Source organism: Mangifera indica, chromosome 2 (assembly GCF_011075055.1).
Source record: "Mangifera indica cultivar Alphonso chromosome 2, CATAS_Mindica_2.1, whole genome shotgun sequence".
Lineage (NCBI taxonomy): Eukaryota > Viridiplantae > Streptophyta > Magnoliopsida > Sapindales > Anacardiaceae > Mangifera > Mangifera indica.
The window spans coordinates 6,393,162-6,414,801 of NC_058138.1; the positions used below are offsets into that span (position 1 = coordinate 6,393,162).

The 21,640-nt window shown below is 32.9% G+C and overlaps 2 protein-coding genes and 1 long non-coding RNA gene across 11 annotated transcripts in view; 1 reads left to right on the forward strand and 2 right to left on the reverse strand.

Moving 5' to 3' along the window:
* The window catches only part of LOC123199857, a 69,075-nt gene extending 53,609 nt beyond the window's left edge, over positions 1–15,466 (reverse strand). Inside the window, exons 1-7 of one of the 9 annotated variants that reach the window (XR_006498455.1) lie at positions 14,979–15,466; positions 14,390–14,842; positions 13,270–13,989; positions 12,154–12,943; positions 11,852–11,905; positions 10,664–10,767; positions 10,522–10,552 (exon numbers count right to left, since the gene is read on the reverse strand). Coding sequence is in view for 7 of the 9 variants with exons in the window: in XM_044614900.1 (XP_044470835.1) it covers positions 11,871–11,905; positions 12,154–12,943; positions 13,270–13,989; positions 14,390–14,842; positions 14,979–15,422 (2,442 nt within the window). In the remaining 2 variants the exon portion in view is untranslated. The other 8 variants (XM_044614938.1, XM_044614915.1, XR_006498462.1 and 5 more) reach the window with 8 other exon arrangements.
* On the forward strand, positions 1,833–5,039 carry LOC123199952. The gene is made up of 2 exons (XR_006498470.1): positions 1,833–3,997; positions 4,567–5,039. It is a non-coding gene; the product is annotated as an uncharacterized LOC123199952 (long non-coding RNA).
* Positions 15,431–19,941, reverse strand: LOC123208489 (probable disease resistance protein At4g27220). The gene is made up of 6 exons (XM_044626027.1): positions 19,051–19,941; positions 18,558–18,879; positions 16,877–18,255; positions 16,115–16,579; positions 15,486–15,671; positions 15,431–15,448 (listed from the first exon to the last, which is right to left on the reverse strand). The coding sequence occupies exons 1-6, from the start codon at positions 19,687–19,689 to the stop codon at positions 15,431–15,433; spliced, it is 3,009 nt and encodes a 1,002-aa protein (XP_044481962.1). The 5' UTR covers positions 19,690–19,941.
* Between the last annotated feature and the right edge of the window lie 1,699 nt (positions 19,942–21,640).

The window sequence follows — 21,640 nt, forward strand, 5'->3', positions numbered from 1 at the left end:
AGTTTTGAAAGTTATGGGGGGCGGCTGTATTTTGAAAAATATGGAAACCCTAGGTTTGGGGGTGAAAATGTTAGTTTTCAAAGTTTAAAAACTTTAGGTAAGGTGAAATGTTAGTTTCTAAAACCTAAGGGGGGTGAATGGTAAAACCCACACGTCAATTTTGGGATGAATTTTACAGATTAAATTGAGGGGAATTTTTGTCATTTCATCTAATAAGGGTAAAATAGACATTTTACCCTTATGCAAATAGATATCATCCATATTAACTGGTCATTGGTAGGAAAAGTGGATTTTCATCTGCCGTGGGTGGCAGTTTAAGAACGCATCAAAAGTTGAGGGTGAAATAGTCCTTCTCCCTAATTAAAATCAATAATACTTTTTTCGCTAAAACCTTTTTAGGTAAACATACAATGATTTTATTTTTATAAGTAAATTTAATTTTAATTCCAATAATACCCTCTCAGCTAATTATGTTGAATTTGAAGTAATTTTTTTTGAAGATTTGATAAGTTCTGATTTGAAGATTTAGTGAGTCATATTGTAAGGATTCAAAACATATTTGAAAATTGATGAATTTTTGTTAAAGTACATATAAGAATAAAAAGATTAACATAAGCAAGGAAAATGCTAAGTGTGATCAGCTGGTGCGTAGAGTACGTAATGGGTGTGTAAGGATGTGTGCACCTTTGCATCTTACGCACCCCCATATATATATAATTAATATTTATGTATATTATATTAAATATTATAATATTATATTTAAAATTATAATATTATAATATAATATTAGACTTTAAATATAATATTATAATATTTAATATAATATATAAATAATAATTATGTATATATAAATGGGGTGCGTAAGGTGTGAAGGTGCGTGCACCCTTACACACCCTCTGTTTGATTTTTTTTTATATTCATATATTATATATAATTCTTACGCATCTTACACGCCCGTTACTCACCCTACGCACCCTACGTATTCATCATTTTTCTTGTTTATGTTAATCTTTTCGTTTTTATCTGTATTTCAATGAAAATTTATTAATTTTAAATATGTTTTGAATCTTTAAAACATAACTTACTGAATCTTTGAATCAAAACTTATCAAATCTTTAAAAAAAATTATGTCAAATTCAACATAATTAATTGAGAATAATGTAAATAGTTGAGAGTGACGTAATTAGCCAAGAAGGTATTCTTAGAATTAAAATTAAATTTGCTTATAAAAGTAAAATCACTTTATGTTTATCTAAAAATGTTTAGATAAAAAAATTATTACTAATTTTAATTAATATCCATAATGATAAACGTCACTAAACAAATTTTATAGGGCTAGAGATGCAGCCATAAAAGCCCAATGGACCTATTCCCCTACTGCAACCCAATACTTATCCCAATGACAGCCACAAACACAAAATCACAAACTAGCAGAGGAAGTCTCATTTATGAACAATATACCAAAGTTCCACATTCAATCTGAATCACTTTTTGGTCATTGATTAAGTGTTGCACGAAGTCGCGTTGAATTCAAGAATCAAGAAATTCCAGAAGCAAAGAAAGGTTACAGGATAGAAAGAGGGAAATTTAACATGGGTTTTACAGCACAACTGAATACTTTATTATTCTTCTATTATTTAAGATACCACACCCTATTAATAAAACGACAACGTATCACCTAAATAATTACAGTTAACAAGACAATACAACAGTATATTATGTGATTACATACTATTAAAAAGCACTAAGCAGTAAAACACAGTTCCAAAACGGCACCGTCTCACGCCACCACCAATAACTGCCTCTGAATTGTTCAATCCGCAACATTAAGCTTTCTTGTATTGCTTATTTCAAGTTCCAAATTTCCTCTTTTCGGTTTTTCCCTTTTATGGTTTAGGGTTCTGTTTGAGTAATGCCGAATTGTCTCAGCTTGTTTATGAGCTCCTTCAATGGCCAGTAAGCGTTCCTCTTTAACATTTTCAAACAAAATCCTCAAATAGGTTAATTTAACTGCCTGTTTTTCTTCACTTTCGTGTGCTAATACACTCCAAGTTACTGATTATGAAGCAAAAGTTCAATCTTTGAGGAATAAGCTATACCCGGATAATCTTATCCGGGTTTTGGATAGCACTGGCGACTTGAACTCTGCTATGAAGATATTTAAAGGGGTATCTCTCCAAAGAGGGTTTCAACACAGCTGAGACTTATGGGAAGATAATTTTGTAGCTGGGTTTGGCTGGAGATGTTGAACAAATGGAGGGGTTTTGTCAAAATATGGTGAAATTCATTAGTTGAATCGTTTGTTAAATGTAATAGGGTGAATGAGAGTATGAATTTGGGTGGTTTGAAGCCCTCAGTTGATGTGTTTAACGTTTTGTTAGGTGCCATTGTGAAGAAGAAGAGAGGTATTGAAGATGAGGTGTTTATTTATTAGGAGATGGTGACAGCAGGAGTTTTGCCAAATGTTCATACTTTGAACTATGTGTTGAGATAATAATTATAAAAGGTCTTATTTTGAGCAAACGAGTGGATGATTCGGTTATCATTTTAGGCGAGATTTTTATTGCTGGATTTGAGCTGGAATTAAGCTTCTATACCTGTACAATACCACTGTTTTGTAGGGAAAATAAACTAGGGGAGAGAATCCGACTGTTAAGGTTGATGAGAGCTTCAAATCTTTTGCCGGTTGAGTTGACTTATAGGGAGTTAATTAGACGCATGTGTGAGACCCATACTTTAGATTACGCAAATAATCTTCTTGAAGAGATGATGGAAAACGGTAGAACACCTGCTGTTGATGTGCTTGTTGATCTAGTAGTAGGACTTTGTGCAATAGGAAAATTTGAAGAGTATGAATTTCTTGGAAGACAAATGTGGTTACATAACTTCTCCATACAATGCTATGCTTGAAGGCTGCTGCAATGCTGGTAAAGTTTTTCTGGCAAAACGTATCCTGGACAAAATGGCTGAGAGAAACATAACTGATTGTGATTCTTGGAATATTCTAATCACATGGCCTTGTGAGAATATGGAAATAAGGAAAACTAATGAACTTCTTTGTAGAATGTTTATTTTTTCCATAGTTTTGACTCTGCGACATACTCGGCTCTTGTTGTAGGCAACTGTCAATTGAGAAAGTATGAGGATGCTCTGCAGGTGTTCTATCAGGTTTGTATCGAAAATTGGGTTTTGGGTTCTTTATCTTATTAGGAGTTGTGGAGAGCCTTTGCCAGATAGAAAGATTATGGAGGCTGCTGAAGTATTTCATTACATGTCGAAGAACAGATGCCCCTTCAATCCTTCTTCTTACAATATGCTGACAGGTGTCATGTGTGGCATGGGAAAAGTGGATAAAGCAATTAGGCTAAGGGGTTTGGCTTGCAGTTCTAATACTTCTTATAGTACTTTAACTTGCACTACAATCATGCATGGATTGTCAAATTAAAAATGGCTAAAGGACTAATGATAATTCTCTCACAAATTTTGGTGGATGTGTGGTAGTGCTCTTGATATGGAAGTATATTGCATCCTCATATGAAGCATGAGTGCACAAAATTGAATTAAGGATTCTGCTTTCTTTAATTGATGGTTAATGAGGGTTTAGTGCCTGACCAAGAAACAATGCGTACTCTTCTTTGTTGTTTGGCTAGCCAATCTCACTTGCGCATGGTTTTAAGTGGGATTGATAAACTAGTTTCTAATAATGATGCTGTGGATTCATCTATGTGTAACATACTAATCAATCCTGATTATTGGATCTGATGTTGGAAAAAGGTTGGGTACCTGATACTACAACTCATGGACTGTTGGTTGGGTCTTTTATCAATAGAAATACAGACGGTGAAACATTTGCATAGGAGGATTCAATGCAATATAGTGTTAGCAAAATTCTCACCGAGGGATTGGGAAATACATGACCAAGTTCCCACAGTTGACGATGGAACTGTGATTACAAAGTTTCTAAATTACCCTGGTGGAAAACTCGCCATGATGGGATGTAAGCTTCTTTGGGATCTAATTTTTGTAGTTTTGGTCAAGTTCCATGAGAAATCACTCTATAATGGCATTTGATTGTAAACATGCCAGATTAGTTGTTCTTTACCCAACCATCTTATAATGTCTGACAGGATGCCACTGCATTGTAAATTCCAAAGAGAAACTTATTTGTCGAAATCTCCATAAATGTTGTGGCATCATAAGCTTTTTGGTCCACTGTATTTTTGTTGAGTACTTATACTTTGCTCTTTTCATTATTTCCTGTCAGTTTATTTGTTATTATGGTGCAGTATGTTCAATATGCACTTGGGAAATCTCCTTGTTCTGTTGAGTCTTACTTGATATGATATTGATGAAGTTAGTGCTAGGATATTTAATTTGACTGTAGTCAATTTCTGAAAAATAATCCTGTGGTCCATTACATTATTGCCTACATTTAGCTTCAATTTTACCGTATGATTTAGAATTGTTTTTATATAGTGGATATATATCAAAGAAAAAATTTTTCAATTCCCTTCCAATGCAGAAGCTTAACATTATTATTATTATTATTATTATTTACTTTCACAGATATCAAGCAGTGCCCTAATAAGTTTGAATTGGTATCCACTTGTCCATCAGACTATTTGGAATTTTATTTTTTGGGTAGCATGAAGAGGGCAGAAAGATTATAATCAGCAAAGGATTGAGGTCTGAGGGAAGACTGATATTGCAACCTGCAGGCTGGAGATTGTTGACTATTATCGAGCAGCTGAAGTTCATTCTTCAATGATAAGATTGTTTTTGAACTCTATCCAACCAGAGTTGCCACAGAAGCAGTTTTCATCAAGTTCTAGTCATTGATAGAAACTTTTACCAGTAACTTGGTTAAGGGGTGACAGAGTTAGCACAAGTTTTCTTCAGCTGAAATTCGGAAATGGAAATTAAATAATAGATTCAAGAAACAAATTGGTGTAAAGTGACAATATAGTTAATGACTAATTAAAAAACATGTAATTTAACTTGATTGCTCAAATGGACAAATATATATGACTTAGCTTGTCTCTCCTTCTCCTAATATTAATTCCTGGGTTCGTCCTCGAATATGATAAACTACCTAATTTGTTTAATATTTTGAGGAATTTTGTTTTCTGTGTTACAGATTTTCAAGAATTTCAATGAATATCTGTGGGTTGTTTTGTTGAATGAGCAGGGGTTAAGGATGCAAGTGACAAGGAAATTTAGTGGACCTGTTGTTCTGGGTAACCTGCAAATATAATTTCAATATCTGGAGATAGAGATTGCTCCAATGCTCTCCATCAATTGAGGATGAGAAGATATGACATTCTGTTTGCTCAGCTGCACAAAGCCTTGGCTGTTCTCCTTGCAATCACCAAAATCATATGGCTCTGGAAAAGTTTTGTGGCTGGAGGCCCTTCATTAATGACTAAAATCGATGACACATTTCAGTCCCTAATAATATGCCTTTTGCTCATGTACAAGTTCCCTACTTGCGAAGTGCTAATGTAGTAGTACATTAGTTGATATTCTGGAAGATCAAGAAACCTGTAACTTATCACCACCCTGGTACTAACTATAATCCCAAGAGTTCTGTTATGGGCCTTGCCCGAATGGATTTGCTCTTTTCAACCTTGCTTAGAATGGTTATAAAAATCATTATCCACACCAGCCTTTAGTGCCAAACAGTTGCCCTAATCAACCTCGTTGTTTTGTCCAAAAAGGTAGTGAAAATCACCTAATTTGATCCTATTAGCATGAATCCAAAGCTTTCATTGTTGAATCAGTCACAAAATGGAGATATAGAGCATAGGAAGTTGTCATTGTCTTCACCAGTGAACTTGATTAACATTCCTAGTAGTGTCATATGAGGGATGTCGGGTTGTCGAAAACCTTTGAATTATATCCAAAGCTTTATAGGTGTTGTATTACTAACATTGAACTCCTTGAAATTTGAAAAGATAATGCTGACTGAAGGTAATATAATCAATTGCTTTTGATATGGGAATCCTTAAAAAGGCCTTGGAAATTGCTATTGATCAATAGATGGCAGTAAAACAGAAAATTGGAGCTATGAACTTGTATGTTGGTAAGAATTAGAAACTCTGGAAATGTGTGAATCCTATTGTTGGTAATCCTATGCAAATCTCAGAGATGACATGGGAAAGAATTAAAAAGTTTCTGCTGTCTCCTGGAGGGCAATCTGCAATAATGGCTTCTCAATACAGGTAAATTTCCTTTGCTTGTTTAGTTTAGGCTTACTTAGCTTCTCGGATTTGTAATTGGACTGTTTTTTAACTCTGTCTTGTGTGATTTTGTATTTTTGTTTAAAGTTATGAAGCCGGTACTATTTTGAAGGATATGTGCTTGACAGAGTTTGCATTAGGTGACATACTTTAGATCTTGAACATGGTAATTACCATAAAGAAATGGATTATTCATGATCAAGCAGGATGACAGCCGTTTATCCTCTGTGTTACAGAGTGTAGCCCTGAATTAGGCGCTAAATCTGTTTCATAAAGTTTCGACCTAACTATCCATGGTCAGGGAAAGGGGCCACTCTATAGTTTGAAGGGTATTAAGTGTATAAAGATAGATGATTTTTGCAGTAAGGTTACAAAACACAAGTCTCCTTGTGCCAGGACTCATTCTGTAGATTTAGTAGTAATGGCTGCTGTCTAGATTTTCGATTAGCAACGAAGTTTCAAGTGAAAAAATCGTTAATCTGTCAAAGAGAATGCAATGCAAGGCTCTGAGGTACAAGAAATTGATCATCTGTTGCATCTTCTGGATTCTATCGACAATTGCAAGGACAATCCTGCTGTTTCCAAATTTTGATGAAACAAATTTCTGCAGAAAAATTTCCTTACCTCTCATATAGTTCGTGGTGCCATGAGAACTCTAAATGCAAGGCCTGATTTAAAAGTGGCATTGAAGAGGCAAGAGTGTGGTTAGTTTGCAGAGAAGCAGATGACTCAAATTACAGAAATTATGAAAAAAACATCCAAATGCAATTAGATAAACATAGAAAATGTTCTGGTGGAAGCTACTCACTCTCCTATGATCACATCATACTATGAAGATATCAAGATGAGCCACGTGAAGGTTGCACAATGTTGTAAAGTTCTTCCAAACAGAATTCTCGAGCATATGTTGAATCGACCAGTCTCTGTTCTTCTTATTTTTGGGTATTCTCAGAGTAAACGGATTTGTAAATTCATCCCTCTGCTGTATAATTGCTGTACTTCTTTGAAAGCTGTATGGTTTTTAGAGCTTGTGAAATCATTAGTCCCTTGGCTATAATCCTTCACATAATAACACATATAAGTGTGTATATATTTGGGTATTATTGTATATTTATGTCTTCTGTATGCAAACTTTGATAGAAAAATCAAGTGTTTCTTATTTTTGCCCCCATTTGGTTAGTGCTTTCACTTTTGCATTGAAACAGTTCTTTCTGTTAAATTGCTGCCAGTTTTAAGGTTTTTGAGCTTGGAAAATAGCAAGTTTCATACAATAAAGACCAATATTTTTACGGTACTTATTTGAAAACATTACTGAGTTAGTTCATAAATTTAAAATCCAAATAAAATGTCAAATTCTATCATATTATTAGGTTAAATTCGAGTCAAACTTGTTCAAATTTGAAAATGAATTTGGCTCAAACAAGCTCAATTTAAATGAGCTCAAATTCAAATTCTTAAGTTAAATATTTTTAAACTTAAACTTTAAGGGTGTTCAGTGTGTCAAGTTCACAAGCTTGGAAACTTTCTATATGAATAAATCAAAACAATATTATTTTGATTATATAAAAGAATGTTCACTCCAAAACTAATCCAAATGACAAAAACAAAAACAAAAATAGAATCACAAAATCGCATAGGCATTCTCAATTTACCATATTTACGAAGGCTGCAGTGAGAACACAAAACAAATTAAGATTTAACTAACTTACTAGAATTGTAATATATACGGCCTAAAATTCGTCAAGAACCTTATTTAAATTTTGAAATCATCATAAAATTCTCCAAATTACCATTCTTCATTTTCAAACTAGATAGATCCGTGGATAAAATCTCCATCATGTAAAAGAAACACAAGTTCCAAATTTCTAAAACTTAATATAAAGGTCTGAATTGGATAATAGTTCCAGTAAAACCCCAATCCCAACTCTTTTATCTTCATATCACTTCATGCTTTCTTCCTTCTTTGTGTAATTGATTTCCTGAAGTTGGAATTTCGATTTCTAGAGGCAACATCTGATTAGTGACAATGACAAAGATTACAATTAGTGATTATTCAAACTGTGATGATTGATAGACTATGATTGATAAATGGCAACATTATCAATTAGAATTGCTCATTATTGGTGATTATTCTAGTCGGATATCTCTTTAGATTGTCATGTCTACATTATAACTTGTTTTGATCTCTATATTGGTAGGATCTTTTCTTTCTTAAAATAGTTAGATTCTATTAAAAAAAAATTTGGTAATTATAGGAATGTATGTCAATTATATGTGACCGTTTGACTTGTTTGTGTGATGGAATAATGTTTGATGGCATTCTGAGTCGAAAACATAATTATGTATGCAGTAATAACAAGAAAATTTGAAACATATCCAATCCAAAGAATAACATAAAATTGTGAAAAATGTGTTTGCAACCAGTGTATAGATCTACACCAACTGTAAATGATACAAATTGGTTATGGTCACAATACAAATATTAACGAGCATTACACATAGTGGGAAAAATAACGATCATATGGTTAAACTACAAACATATTCTATATCTATGAGGCCAAAATTCTCAGCAACAAATGATCAAAGCATAAACTAAAAAATTAAACATCAATTAACAAAAAGTTACACTTGTCTAAATTGATTATAATATACCTTTTTACTTGTGCCAGAAAAATAGTAAGGACGGTGTATTTCAAGAGTAGTTAAAAAACCTAACTTTTTCAAGTGATAGATATTTGTATAACAGTTATGAATACAAAGTGCATTCAATGCACCAAAAATAACCTGTTTACTATAAACATTCATGGTTTGCAATTAGGTCTAGATATGATACGAGCTAGCTTGGTCTTGAAAGCCGATTCAATTTGATTTAACTTAGTTCAAATTTGTTTGATTCAAATTTTGCCCAAACTCGAACTGAAAGATTTGCCTTGTTTTTCAATTCGAGCCAAACTTTAGCCAACGGGTGTTTAGCTTAGTTCTAGCTTGAATTTGAGGCTCGTATCAACAGTTCTAATTCAGGGCTCGATTCAACTAGAATTTATGGCTCGAATCAGTTTGAATTCAGTAGTTTGAATTGATAGCTCGATTTTGAGGCCCGAATAAAAAATTTTGGATATTATTTGGATAAAACAACATCGTTTTGTTGATGAATCATGAATTTGAGCCATGAATCTAGGCCATACATTCGAACCATCAATTTGGACTATTAATTTGAGTCAAATCAAGTAATTAATTTGAGTCAAATCAAGTAATGAATTTGAACTATTGATTCAAGCTATGAAATCGAGCCAAACTCTAACCGAACCGAGCTAAACCATTTTTCATTCGAATTGAACTCGAACCAAATTATTTTCTATTCAAACTGAACTTGAGCCAAGGGGTGTTCAGGCTCGACCCGGCCTGAATCCACCCCTATTTGCAATCAAGAATTTACAACCTAGATCGCAAGAATCCAATATGAGAATGCACAGAAACACTTCCAACTCAAATCTTTTTTTTTTTTTTTATAAGTAAATATATACATTAAAAACTCGAAAACGGGGACACAAAGACAACCTAAGCCCATCCCACAGGATTGCCAAAAAACATTCCAAGCACAAGACATCACGAGCCCAATGGCTAAAACTCTCACTCAATTGCAAACCAACAACAAACCACTTGAGAAAAGAAAGCGTACTAGAGACGACCAACTGAAATTAAAATAACCAATTGCAATCCAGGCATGGCAGGACGCCAAAGACAGCAAGAAGAACCCAGCCAACAGTATCAAGCGTCAACCGGCACACCCCTGATACAGCATGCAGCATCCCAGGAACCAGGAGCAAACACAGAAATGGACCAATGTGCAACCATTTCACTAAGAAGCAACTTACTGGAACCACAACCAAGAATCACCCGCGCAAAAACACTGCTGGAACGCTCCAGGAGAGACAAGTAAAGATGCTGGGAGAGAAAGGATTAAGAAAGCAGCAACCATCAAACGTAGGAAGGTGCCAGCAGAACCGGCAGCCAAGAACTTAAATTCGGCAGCAGTAAGGCAGCAAAAGCCCAACAAACCCAATGAACCCCGATGCAGGGGAGAACCAACAGGGGAGAGGGATGCGGGAATCAGCAACTCCACAGAAGGAGAAAGGCAAGAGAACAGGAGAGGATTTCAGCACCAAAGCAGCTGCGAGAGTCAACCCAAGCCAAAATAGACTAGCAGCGGAACGGCGCCTCCACAGGACCCAAGAACTCAGGGGAAGAAGCTAGGCCGATGCAGAGGAGAACCACATAGAGCCACAGACCTCCAGGGAATTATAGAGAAAAGGCTGAAAACACACCAGAAGATGGAAACAGAAAGGAAACATGGATTTGAGACTAGAAACTTCAGAATCAAACGTGAAAGTGAATATACTTTGAGAATTAGCAAGACAATTTACACGATAAATATGGCTCCATAGTTGTGACTGAGTCCAGCCGGTTTACAAGTTACATCAACAATGTAATCTGCAATGCATTTCAGCGTTCTCTTCTTAACAGACACCTGTGAAAGATATATCCAATTCAAAGAAAAGATTGCTAGAAAAAGCGTATTTCCTACATCAGTGATGAAGGTGCAGAGATAACGAACAGATAGAATAGTAGGAACAGAGAAATTATCAAAATCCTCATCTTCGAATATCCACATAAAGTGATACCGATGTGTAACATCTTAGGGGAATTCCGTATCAACAAAACACGAGAGATGTTTTATATATATGAACATCCCACGTCACAAGAATCCTTTTGGGTTGCAAAAACTCTGCTTTGCTAATTCATACAGTAGTCAATTACAATTGTTAATGAAGATCTTGAAAATTTAATGATATATAAAGGGTTAAAGGATTTAACTACCACTACAACTGAAAAGCACCAAAAAAGACAAAACCCGGACCCAGGAAAAACAATTTGAACACGTGTACATTGTAATTGAATGTATAAGATCACTGTCTAGAATGAATTGCCATTTCTAGCGTTCTGAACCACAAAGCAGCGTTGACCAAGATGAAGAACAACCAGATGAGGAAAAGGCTTTAAAAAGGAATTAAGACTACTAGGGAAGGAAAGCTTTGAAGTTTGAATAATTGACTAAAAACCCAAATAAAACAACACTTTTATAAGTTGGGGTATTCATCATTATATCAACAAGTCATCACGCAGATATATAAATAGTATTAAAACAAATTCCTTCCAAATCAAGTTCAAACTCAAACTCAACAAATTCTTAACACCATGGTTCAAGCTACGATTGCTCATTTTGGGCTCGATTAAGTTGAGTTAACATTCAAGCTCGAATAAGCTTAGCTCAAATCAAACTCTATCATGTGGTTGTCATGACGGTTTGAAATTGATGGGAAAATGAAGCTAGATGCCAGAGCAAACTTGACATGAGTCATTGCCATAAGATAGGGTTGTTCAAAACCAGTTAACTCAACTAGTTTGACAAATTTTTGAACTGAAACTGAATCGAAAATATCAATTAACCAAAGTAAATTTTTAAACACCCCTACCATTAGACGCCTAGCTCTACCAAAATTTATATGATTGGATAAAAAGAAATGTAAACTCATCTAAAACCATACACTTACCATGTGACTTTGCAGTTTGCTACCATGGGAATCTTTCCCATAACTTTGCACAATCTGTTATCATAAAGAACAAGACATTATTAGTAAAAACAAAAACAGTAGATAATTAAATTAGAAGATGAAGAATTTCGCCAATAAACACCTCATTACTTGAAAATCACATACATCCTATTACTTTAGCTTCTCACTTAGAGGATTTTAATTCAATACTAAAGACCATACATGATTGATTTCAGTTAATTCAATTAAGGAGAATGGGGAACTCTAATAAAAAATATATTGTTAAATAAATGAATACGTACCATTTTGTAATTGTTGTGTGACTGAATTTAGGTCACTTGAACAGTTTTTCGAATTCACCGCTACTAACCTTGGCATGCTTAAATCTCCTCTAGAGAAAGTTTTCATCTTAAAGCATCTACTCACATATAAACTTTCCAATAATGGGAATTTTAAGGTGTAATTCCCAAAGTAGAAGTGTGTGAGACTTTCTATACCACTCAAGGTCAAGTACTTCAATTTCTTAAAAACAATTTCACCATTCTCTATATCTCCTTCATCTGCTAGTACTTCTATCATTATTTCACATTCTTTTATTGACAAATTTTCAAGGCACACTAGACTTTTGGTTGTTGAGGATATCATTAAGTTTTGCATTCCATTACAATGATGTACCCTCAAAGTCCTTAGATTTTCAAAAGATTGTGAAGACAGCAGCAAAGTAGTCAAATTGTGACAATGGTTTACATATAAAGAATGAAGATTTTGAAGAATTGAGTTCAGTCGAGAGTCTTGCTTTGAAATGCACTTTAAATTAAAAAGCCCCCACAATTCTAATTGTTTTAAGTTTGTGATTACTCCAATGTCCTTTTCACCTTCTCCAAACGAGAATAGTTCTTCGTATGAACTCACTTTCAATATGAGCTTTTTAAGATTAACAAATTTCTGAAGGATTTGAATTGGAATATATTTATATTCATCCATAATCAATTCAAGAGTTTCTACTATGCAAAAGTTCTCTTGAAACTCTCCTTGCCAAATCACCATGATATCCCTTCCATTTAAATTCAATGTCCTTATATCGGAGCCAACCTAAAGAAAAGACATGTGTCAATCAATTTAAAATTAATTTTATCTTAAAAACATACAAAAAAAATTTAACTATTTTCAACAGGAACCAAGGAGAAAAAAATATAATAAATTGATAGCCAGTTGTATCCTAGTAAAGCAGCATGAAAATGTGTGGTGACCACTAGTTAAATATAATAATGCCTAGTATATGCACAAACTAATATTTTTTTTATGTGGAATCAAGGTCAACATTTTTAAAACAAATTTATTATAATTAACACCCCCAAAAATATATTATTATTAAAAAATTGCATAAATCTATTTAAGCTAATTAATTTAATGCATACCTTTTCTTTGTGTGCTTGTTGCATAGTTGAATTCAAGTCATTCCCTTCATTTTCTACCTCCATTCCCTCATAATTGATTTTGTGTAACATTGGTGTGCTTAACATTCCTGGACAAAAATACTTCATTTTGGGGCAAAATTTTATAATTAACTCTTCCAAAGATGGGAAATTGAAAGAGTAATTCCCAGAGCAAAAGAATGAAAGACCTAAATTTTTAAGTGACAATTTGTTCAAATTGTTAAAAACAACTTGTTCACTACTAAATGTTGCATCTCCCTCATTTTCTACTATTTCAAACAGCGTGTCACAGGATGATATGCTCAATTCTCTTAATTGCACCAAGTTTCTAGCCGTTGAAGGTGTAATTAAGTTAAAGAAGTTTCCAGCCATTGAAGGTGTAAATAAGTGAAAGAACTCAGAGTGACATTTGACTTTAAGAACTTTAAGATTCTGGAAAGGTGTAGATAGCAGTGGACTCAACAACATTTCACAATTCCATAAATCTAGAACTTCAAGACTTTGAAGATCCAATAGCCGCTTAATTCCTCTGTAATTACAGCTAATTAGTTTAAGCTCTTTCAGATTTTGAAATCTTTGAAGAGGTCCAAGTGGAATATATGCTGACTCATCTTTAGAGATATAAAGAGACTTAGATTGCTTTTTCCAAGTAAATTTTGCTGAAGCATTCCATAATTCAAATATCTCCAAATGGGAGTTGATCTACAAATTCATCAAAACAAAATTCAGTTAGTATTTGATATTCTCAAAACAAAAGTTTAATCCAGTTACACTAATTTTGAATTTATCATCCTTTTTAGTATGCATGCAAGTTGCACATTTTTCTCAAAGTAAAAATAAATATTTATGGTTGATTTCTAAAATCATAACTGATAATCTATTTAAAAAAAAAAGGAATTAAATGACTTTAATTGATATAATCCTAAAGAGAAATTGTTCAAATCAAATCTATATATTTGAGTTAAATTTTCTAAATTTAGTTCCAAGGAAAATTAGAGAAGATAAGAATTCCATATTTAAACTTCTGAATAAAATGTTAAAATACATATAGGTAATGTTAATTTTGTTTTTTTCAAGAAACAATGAAATAAGAGATTCATACCTTATCTTCCAAGAAGATAGATTTTGGATCTAAAATGTTAAATTCAATCTCCTCGTTGTTTTCTTTGAAGCTAAGATACTTGGCACAATTTCCCACGACCAGCTCTTCCAACTTTGGCCATTCTGAAGTATGTATTTCAGGGTAGAAAACTGTAAGTTCTGGTAGATTTTGAAGCTTCAATAAGGTTAAATTTGGAAAGACAAAATTGACCACAACATTTTTTCCTTCTTTTGCAACAATCTCTTTTAAAGCCTTACAATCACTTATCACTAGTTGTTGGAGTTGATGGAAACTTTTGGCAATGGAGGGTGGAAATGCATATTTTATATTTCCACAATTCCAAATCATCAAGCATGTCAAATTTTGATAGAAGGAAGTTGGATGTTGGTCGTAGCAAATTTTTGTAGAATTATCATCTCTGAATGCCTTGTACTTGACATCAACGGAGATTTCCTGCATTACAAGTTGATAATTGTTTCAATATAAAGTAATTAAAAATTACATTAATTCTTTGTCTTTTTTTGCAAAACTAACTAAACTTGCATAAATAAGTAGTTACAAAAAACAAATTAATTGATAGCATATATACCTCGCCTTTCTTTTTGCACAATCCATGTATAATTTTGTTAAGATCATTCCCCTCATTTTCTATTACCAATCCCTCGTAATTGACTTTGCGCAACTTTGGAGTGCTTAACATTCCTTGAGAGAAAGTCTTCAAATTGGGACATTCTTCTATAGTTAATTCTTCTAGCAATGAGAAATTGAAAGAGTAGTTCCCAGAACAAAAGCATGTAAGACATTGTAACTGTGTAAGGTACAACAACTTCAAATTGTCAAAAACAATTTTGCTACTTGTTGTTGCATCTCCCTCATTCTCTATTATTTCAACCAGTATTTCACAAAATGATAATTTCAATTCTCTTAACTGCACCAAGCTTCTAGCCACTGAAGGTGTTGTTAAGGCAACTAACCCATCCACACCATAGACATTTAGGAATTTAAGATTCTGGAAAGAAGCTGAAGATGGCATTAGACTTGTCAATTTCCCACATTTTTCTACGTATAGATCTTCAAGATTTGGAAGATTACATACACTATTAATTTCTTTGTATTCACACCGACGTAGATCAAGCCTCTTAACACTTTGAAATCTTTGAAAGAGTCCACATGGAATATTTGCTGAGATATCCCACCAGATATAAAGAACTTTATATTGACTAATCCATCCAATGCTTATCACACCATCCCGTAATAGAAAATTCTCCAAATTGCAATTGATCTACATATTCATAAAAAAAAAAAATTTTAATTAAAGACTTATTCGTTATTACATACTTTTGGAAAAACTTAAATTTTTCCTGTTTCCTCTTAATTCAGTCAACTCATTAAGCTTTCCAATAATAAGACAGACCATGCACCTATTAAATATATTTCTAATAAAAATCAAATTATATTTTTCGATTTCACAACTTAGTATTACTTCAACAAAAAATAAAAATAAAAGAGATGTTATGAATCACATAATGCAATTAAAATGTGTGACTCATATTAGATAGCGTCTATAGATAATTTGTTTCAAAATTACACTGATTTTTTGCTCTTGTCTATTCCTGTAACAGAATTGTCTAAATTCAATTGATCATTCTTCTTTTTTTTTTCAAGATTTTGGTTCAAGCAAAAATAGACATTAAGAATCACATATTTAAAACAAGAAATTCATACCTTATTCTCTAAGCAGAGGAATTTTGACTTTGATATTGGAAGTGCACCCTTCTTGTTATCATCTCGCAAGCCCAAATATGTTGAAGTCAAATTTTCACAATTTTCTATCACCAACCTTTTTAACATCGGGAATTCTAAAGCATGTCTTCCTGGATATAAAGTTGCAAGTTTTGGTAGACTTTTAAGCACCAATTTGGTTACCTGTGGAAAGATAGAATTAACAACAACTTTTGCTCCATCTTCTTCTTCAATAATCTTCTCTAAAACCTCACAATCTATTATCTCTAGGCTTTGAAGTTGTTTGAGGCTTTTGGCTATGGAAAATGTAAACACATATGTCATCTTTCCACATCTCTGCAACTTCAATTGTTTCAAATTTTGAGAGGAAGTTGAAATTCGGTTGTCCCAAATCTTTCCCAGACTAATATTGTACAAAACCAACATCCTAAAATTGGTAAAAACAACCTGCAACCAAAGTTAATTGTTGTTTCAATATATGTATGAACTTATATGAGAAGAAACTTAAAAAAATAATTTACTAAAATCAATTTGACAGAAATTGTGTTATTATATGGACATTCAAGAGAAGGACTTGGTAGTGAAATCAAATTGTAAATTTAAATCACTAGAAAAAAAAAAAAGGGAATTGCAAAAAGAGGTTTAAAAAACAATATCACAACTATATGTGAATAAATGTGAATAAGCATAAAAGAAAACAAGAATATTTAATAGAGAAATGCAAGAAGTTATAGTTAATCAAACTTTTTCATTAAACAGAGGCATGATTTCATTAGACTGCAAATCAAATTTTGAATCCTCAACATAGTTCTCATCTTCTGAAAATTCAGCTAATTGTAAGAGGTCAACGTTCTTAAATCCATATAATTCTTCTAGTGACTTGATAGAATTAAAGTTAACTTTCAACACCCTCAAAAACTCATGTTTCCCATAATGCTCAAGTTCGCCATATTCTTCATATAGGACCGAACAATCTCCTACTGATATTTTGTACCTTTTAGGCTCTTTGGCAAACAAGTTTTTAGGTAGCACCTTGTTATCTCTAATATCCAATTCTACACTCGAGAGATTAGATAAGAGTTTTAACTCCTTGAGTACATCAACCTTCCACTGAATAGGGCATCCCTTTATATGAAATTCTTCCAATTGCAATAATTTTGATATCACATTTGGCACAATAACTTGCAATTGCTTACAATAGCTTAAATCTAATAACTTGAGTTCAGTCAATTGGCCTATTTCTTTAGGCAAATCCTTCATAAATGACTGTTTCAAGCTGAGGACTTTTAGTTTCTTTAACTTTCCAATAATAGCAATGTCGTTAATTGTGCTATCATCTAAACATAGCGTTTGAAGGTTTTTCAAAAGATGAAGGGATGATGGCAATGACGATTGGTGCAGTTGAGCCAAATTTAAAACTTTGAGCTTTGGCATCACTATGAAGAAGTCCTCCGGGATTTTTAAATAAGAGCTTGACATGTAGAAATATTCAAGAGCTGGACAATCCAAATCCTTAGGCTGAAGTTGACTAATAATAGTACTACTACCATGTAAGGAGATTTTTGTACATTTTTTGAGTTCATCTTTATCCTTCCATTCCCGTTTAATGTCATTTTTCGATGTAAATACATGGTGATCAACGTATGCTATTGTTATAGCAACAGCACGAATAGCATCATGCATAGAAAATTGTTCGCTTCTAAACCCGTCAAGTAACAAACTAGCATCTTTGAGGTCATGAACCAATTTATCCAATCTATTTCGTGCATCTTCCATTGTCAAATTAGCTCCTTCAAGTATATCCAAACACACAACATGTTTGAATAAGTCTGAAATGGAAGTATTATTTTCCATTAGACTAGAAATTAAAAACGTTTTCCTAAGTTCTTCATCTCTTAAATAATTGTAACTTAAGGCCATCTTCATGTATTCCTTTTCTAGGAATCCCACGAACTTTGTTGGCGAAGGAGCTCTCAATTCTTGCAATGCCACTTTCCAATTAGATGGATGACTCTTGTTTTTTAATGCTTTTGCTATGGTACAAATAACGATGGGCAACCCTCCGCACTCTTTGCATACCTCATTTGGTAGAGAATTCAATTCATGTGTTTGAATAACATCACCTGCAAATAGAGCTAGGATTATACTAATTGCATGTGTATTTATATGTGTACTCTGCATATTTGAAAATAAGAAAAGTTTAAAATAAGATTATACTAATTCCACCTTATAATTAATGTCAATGACAAACAAAAAACAAAATACTAAGTTAGCAATAGGAGATACCGGTAAACTTAAAATTTATATGTTAAACAATTAAAATTGTTAAAAATTTAATAAGGTTATAAAGATTAATAAATCTGGACGTTATAAAAATTGGACAAACCAAGAAAACATACAAGTGAAAATTCTATAACAAGATTACCAGCCATCTTCCTGAATAGGTTCCAAGCTTCTTCTTCTTCTAAAACGCCCAACTGGAAATTATTTGTGGAGCCCATCTTCTCCAATATATCTAAGTTTCTTGTCGTGAACATTACTTTACATCCTCCACGATCCATTTTAGAAGGAATACCGATAGTCTTGAGATCAATATCTTCCCAAATATTGTCTAAAATTAGAAGGATCTTCTTACCGCTTCTCAATCTCTCATATAACTTATTTGCTCTTTCAGTCTCGTTACTGAATACGCCCAACTTCTCTGCAATTTTTGTTAAAACTTTTTCTACATCCAAATTTTGTGTTACCTATAAGACAAGAATAAGATGGCCAATTTAAGAATAACAAACAGAGAAGAATAATTTTAAACTAATAGCTATCTTATTTTCTTTCAATCGTTTATTATTAATTTCACTCTAATATTACCAATCATATAAATAATTATCACTCAAAATAATCATAAGAAAGCTCAACGTCACCTCAACAAAAACAATGTCCTCAAACAAATTATCCTTCTCTGCTTTCCTTCCAGCTTCCTGCACAAGAGTAGTCTTCCCAAGACCACCCATCCCATAAACACCAATCATGTACACATTCTCATCAATTAAAGCATCCCATACATTCTTCACCATAGAGGTTCTTGATTCGAATGCCAAATAATCTTCATTAGCTCTAAGCCAGATATCTTGTGGAATAGTAGTAAAGGAAACTTGATCGAACTCCTTTTCTTTCTGGAGGAGTGGATCAAAACCCTCCCGCTTTAATTTGAAAGCTTTCTTGCTTTGTTTGTAGTTGGACCACAATCCCTTGAAACATTGAGGGTTGTTTGCTTTCTCTTGAATCAACTGTTCTGCTTCTGTAATTGTCTTCTCCACATCCTTCTGCCAGTCCCTAACATTCTGTTTGATGACTTCCACATTTCTTTCAGCAGCAGTAACCTTAAGCTGAACTTCGTCTCTTGTATTTTTCAACTGATCGACCTGTTTTTCCAGATTTTTGAAATTGGTCTTGTAGTTGTACAAATACTTGAATTGACGCCAAATCGGAGCAGCCAACCACTTGCCAACTTCAAGGACAGGACTCAACACACCCCCGATACTCCCGGCACAATCAACCATTTTTTTTTTTTAACTTCTTTCAAGTTTGAAAAACAGAAGTGAAGCAAATGAAAATAACTAAAACACAGATAATAACAGGACAACTAAGGTGCAAAATCAAATAGATTAAGGGAAATAGGTGAAATAAAGAAGATTTGAGGGTAAACAAGAAACCAAGGGAACTAGTTTCAGAGAAGTTTGTGAGTGAAAGTATTTTTGAGTGGTTTCTGAATGATTGAGAGAGAACAGAACTGAAGATGATGAAGATAGATTACAATGCTTTTAACTTTGCTGAGGACAACTTTCTCTATATAAATATAAAGTCAAAATTAATATTAATTAGTGTTGTCACTTACAAAGGTTGATGGGACATTTTCTCTGATTTTGTTTCCATATCTAGTTATTATTTTTACATGATCAACAGCTTGGCATTATTAGTCTTTCTATTAAAAAACATTAATTTATACATAATGAAAACTATAAGGTGTCTGCTTGTTAATTTTGAAGGCCATTAAATTATTCTTCTTACCAAGATTGTAGACGACATGTCGTTTATGAACCTAATAAAATTCAGTTAGGTTGGAGTGTTGTTACAGATAGTCAGTGATCCAATATCAAATGTGGTTTTTTTTATATATATATTAATAATCAATCCATCATTAATTAGTGTTTTTGGATTAAGAGGTATTTATTTCAATTTTAATAACATAATATTAGTGATTTAAACCGAATTTAATCTTAAATTTTAATTCAATCGGTGGATAAGAGATGTGAGAAAAAAGGTTCAAAAAGAAAAGCAAACCAAATTATTCAAAAATTATGATTTAGTTAAGATTAAGTTGAAGAATAGTTTGATTCAATTTGAAATTCAAAAACATAATTTAAGAATATGAATTTTTTTCTAGTACACGAGAAATATCCGAAAGTGAGGCTTTTTTTTAATGAAGGAATAAGAAATACTGAAATGTAATTTTTTTTTTCCACAGAAAATGAGAACCGGAAATGTTGGGGAAAAAAAGTTTAAATAAAGAAAGTGAAAAAGGGAGAGTTTCACGAAATTCAATTGAGTTGACAATAGAAACTCACCGGAATATTTATTAAAGAAAAAGAGGGTGGTAGAATTAGTACATTATTTAAACAAACTCATTTTCCAAGCAACAGTGAATATCTCTTCAAATAAATATAACAATAAATGGAGCTGATGAAGGAAGTGCAAAATAAGAGGAAATATTGTAGGAACTGAAATACCTGAACAACCATTTCAATGTTAGTATCTTCCCAGCTTTTTCTAGATTCATTCCTGATAAATTCATTTGCATAATCTTTTTTTTTTTTTTTTACAATTAACTCTTACTTGAGTTAGATTATTTTTGTCACATTGAGTTGAGAGTTATAGATTCAATTTAACTAAGTCTAGACTGATTATACTAAATTAGAGAAAACCTTATATCAAATAATCAATCTCTAAACCACTATTTTAAGTAAGTGAAAAGTTTAATATTAATATATTATCACTGAATTTCAAATTCATACTTTATTGTTTCGATGTCCCTACTAACATTCTATCTTTCAAATTCATTTGCATATCAAACTCAAGGCCCTGTATTTTTTTCGCTGTTTGTGAGCACTTGTCTGATACTTGAGTCTGAATAGGCCACACTTTTTGAGGCTATGTTGCATTTGTTTTCTGCTACGGCATTTGTGCAATAAGAAGTCTATTTTAGGCCGAAGGACTTATTGTTTTTTTTATTTTAAGTAAATTCCCACCAAAGTTCGTTTCCACACGCTATTTGATAAATTGTTAAAAGTAGGTAGACAATTTATCAGACAAAAGCAAACGCACCTTCTAGGTAGCAGCCATGTGACAGTGACTGTACTCCTAAAATCAGCTTGCATTTACATTGCAACAATGTATTTCAATGTTTTTAGTTAGGCCCATAGCTTAAAAAAAAAATAATGAAAAACTTTATAT

Bases quoted from the DNA above. Each gene is read 5' to 3' on its own strand.
- LOC123208489 (XM_044626027.1), bottom strand. From the start codon at position 19,689: ATGGTTGATTGTGCCGGGAGTATCGGGGGTGTGTTGAGTCCTGTCCTT. The intron at 18,256-18,557 runs GTAATCTTGTTA...CTCTATTTGCAG, and splicing joins CCTATTCAGGAAGATGGCTG to GTGATGTTATTCAAACACAT. The intron at 16,580-16,876 runs GTTTGATTAACT...CTTTGGTTGCAG, and splicing joins TGCCTCTGTTTAATGAAAAA to GTTGTTTTTACCAATTTTAG.